The following is a 3,373-nucleotide window of genomic DNA, read 5'->3' as shown; positions in this document are numbered from 1 at the left end:
CCGTTAACAAGCTATTTCCACCGTGATTCCACTCAAAGTTTCTTCATTCCTTTTGCTCTTTGCACTCCATGTCAACATCGCATTCAAGTATCTGATTGCAAACTTTGCCACTCCAGGGAAAGCACTAAGAAATCTATCAATAAATTAAGTTCCTGCTTAAGGCTTTTATATCAGAACTGCTGCAGTTGCCCCAGCTCTTGGAGAACTTTTATGTTAAAATTGAAAACATCAAGAGAAGTCTGAAAAAAAAATACACAACTGCACAACAACTTTATAGCAAAAGAAGAAAGTCAAGCGATGCTGGAAGAAAGTGAATGAATTTAGTTTCTACTTTGTTCCATTTATACAAATTAAGAACTGAGACTCTTAAATATTTAACGCATTAAAACAGATGTTAACTATTATCAATTAACAAAGACATCTTTGACAATTAATCTTCTAATATAAAGTACTTATTTTTAAAACAGTGCTGAGAACAACACAGCTCAGCTGTAAATTTGCAATCTGACAAGTAACTCGTGGCATTTCTCATGCTTTTTTTTGTTTGTTTGTTTTTACTGTGTAAAGAAACTCGGGAAAAAACCTCCTTCCATTACAGAAAAACAGCAGACAGGAAGACAGTGAAACTCACCAGCCAAGGACTTTCAAATTACCTATATGCTGCACAGTAGACAAATACTCAACCACCCACCCCCGCCCACGTCCTGATGTCTCAAAAATAATATCTCAGTGCTTTGGATGAAATGATGACCAACTGAAGCAATTTTGTCGCTCAACCATCTACCCCACTCCAAGATCTCTCAAAAATAATGTCTCAGTGCTTTGGGTTAAATGATGACCAACTGAATTGATTTTGTCGCCTTGGCAACACTAAATCCAGTGACAGATCTCTTTGTTCTTTTTCTGAATCCACCAGCTGATAGCCAAGCATGTTTATAGCACCTTTGCAAACTTCCTGTATTTTCTTAATTTTCTGGAAGGAAAGAACATTTCTCCAGGCCTGTGAAACGCTAACCGCATCTCGAGATGTGATTTTGAAGGCTTCTTTTTTTTCTCCTGGTCCCTGTCCATGTGTGATATTATAGATCCAGCTTTTGAGCATGGGGGTTAAACTAAGATCTGCAAATTTATACATTTCTGAGATTTCTGATAATGGATCTCTTACCAGATCTTCAAAACGGATCATTAAATAGCGATCTTTAAGGAAATTAGGTGGTTTTAAAGTAGCCGTTTCATAAATCTGAACATGACTTCTACAAATCTCTTGCATTACTTTGTATTTGCTATCTTCCACTTTAGTGCCATTGGTACTCAAAACAATTCCATTGTCACGGGCTAATGCTTTGACTGATTGTTCCCGTGACTTGACGACTGCCCTGGGGTCACGGACCAAGTGAATAATTTTGAGATTCAGGGATGGATCAGTGAGAAGGGGGTAGAGGACCTTCAAGTCAAAGAATCGAACCTCCTTGATGACAACATGGCTATAAGTTTTACAGGCTTCCTCCACTTTGCTGAATGGGTACCGTCCACAAAGAGTCTTGCACGCCATTTCACTGGTTATGTCAGTACGTTGAAAGGAGTCACAAGCAGGAACTGAACACAGAGCCCGACTCACTGCCCACTGGAAAAGATCGGATAAGTTTCTTTTCCAAGGCATGTAAGCATCAAACACAGACATGTCGCACAGAAAGACCGACCTGACCAGGTCCCGCACGGCCATGTGCAAGACCCTGGCACTGTTCTGGTACATCGTAACCCACACGTGCCATGCAGGCTCCATCAGGTAGAAGACGCTGGGGTGCTGGCTGAAAAGTTGACCAACAAAAGACGATCCTGACCGCCAGGAGGAGAGAATGAGGATGTGGACTTGAGATGGTTTCTCCTCAGACTGAGGCATGAAATTACTGTACCGGGCATACATGAAGAGTAAGAATCCAGTCTGAACCGTAACAAAAAGTATAACGATTGTGCTAGGAATCCGAATCCTTGCCATTCTCACCAAGGAAAAGCAATTAAAAAAGCTGAAAAAGAGAAGGAAAATGCTGGTGAACCATTGCGCCTGTCATACAATAATGATAAAACTTACACAATACAAACTCTTCCATTAGTAAAACCTTTCTTCAAATGTGCATATATGTATTTGTCACTATTTGCTTCCTTAATCAGTGGCACTGGGAGATTATAATCTGCAGGTGACAGGTGTCGGAAACTGAAAGAAAGTAATGCATGACAGCAACATCACAGCAGAAATAAGTTTGAAGCAAATGTTTGATGTCGAAGGAAACCGTGGGTATGCCGAAGGACAAAAACCTTTCTGAATCACTCCACTTTATTTCCATTTCAGTCTAACATTACAAGGGCTTCTATCCCTTGTAATCCATTAGTAACTGACTACTGAAATAAGAATCATCTTCTTATCTAATGTGAGCACTGTACCCTGCAGTGATGGTAGGGTGCTATACCAATTGCTGCTTGTGCACAACCCTCTATTTTGCAAATTGCAGGAGATGGGTGAAAGCTCGCAACCTGAAGCTGAATCTAGCCAGAGATGTTAAAATGAAAAAACAGCTGATGTGTGTCTTTGGGCTGGAGCGCATATAATCCCACGACTGAACACCCTGAGTTTGCATTTAAAGAATTATCCATTTGTGAGTTAGGATTAGTCTGCATGTAACTCCTGGAAAATTTGGGCATGTCAACCCCAAGTGGACCTCTTTACTTTGAAGTCAAAGTTCAAGCCTCACATGCACTCCTCACAACTTTTTACCAGAGGTTTTTGGCACCTACCCCTTTGTGCTCTCACCTTTGCAGATTCCACTTGTACGCAGTCAGTATATGTTAGCAGGCACTGTATTAAGAAAATAAGAATCCTTGTGTATGAAGATCATCTCTAGAGTTTTACATGAAACCATGTGCTATCTAGCTGCATTTAGACATTTCTTGTTACAGTGAAAGGTACATATATCAACACACTCTGGACTCTTGAAAGTAAACCATGCAGACTACCAAATATAGATACATACTCATATGACATAATAAATGCACTAAGTTCTTAGTGCCAGCCTAATGAAACATGAAAAAGACTAAACTTTTGTTTGCAAGCCAAGAGAAAGAGCAGAAATATGAGCTGAGTAGGAAAAAGGAGTCAATAAAAGCACCTACCTTTAGTATCATGCAGAACCTTGTAAGGAGAATGAGACAAATGAGCAAGGCACTAAAACTTGCTTGAGGAAGTTTTTCTCCCAAAGTACCATCTCTCACTTGTAAGATATAGAATCACTGAATCATTAGGTTGGAATTAGGTTGGAAAAGACCTTTAATATCGACTCCAACTGTAAACCTCCACACTGCCAAGTCCACCACTAAACCA

General features: G+C 40.0%; 1 protein-coding gene across 1 annotated transcript; it reads right to left on the bottom strand.

Annotated features, from left to right (window-relative positions):
* Positions 1-777: 777 nt before the first annotated feature.
* Positions 778-2,021, bottom strand: LOC104458760 (carbohydrate sulfotransferase 5-like). Its single transcript, XM_010082241.1, has one exon. It carries the CDS (start codon positions 1,994-1,996, stop codon positions 815-817), a length of 1,182 nt encoding a protein of 393 aa, XP_010080543.1. The 5' UTR covers positions 1,997-2,021; the 3' UTR covers positions 778-814.
* Positions 2,022-3,373: the final 1,352 nt, after the last annotated feature.

The sequence above is a fragment of the Pterocles gutturalis genome, unplaced genomic scaffold (genome assembly GCF_000699245.1).
Source record: "Pterocles gutturalis isolate BGI_N339 unplaced genomic scaffold, ASM69924v1 scaffold24991, whole genome shotgun sequence".
Taxonomy (NCBI): Eukaryota; Metazoa; Chordata; class Aves; order Pterocliformes; family Pteroclidae; genus Pterocles; species Pterocles gutturalis.
The sequence above is the reverse complement of the archived record's forward strand: the minus strand, read 5'-3'. Positions and strand labels throughout refer to the sequence as shown.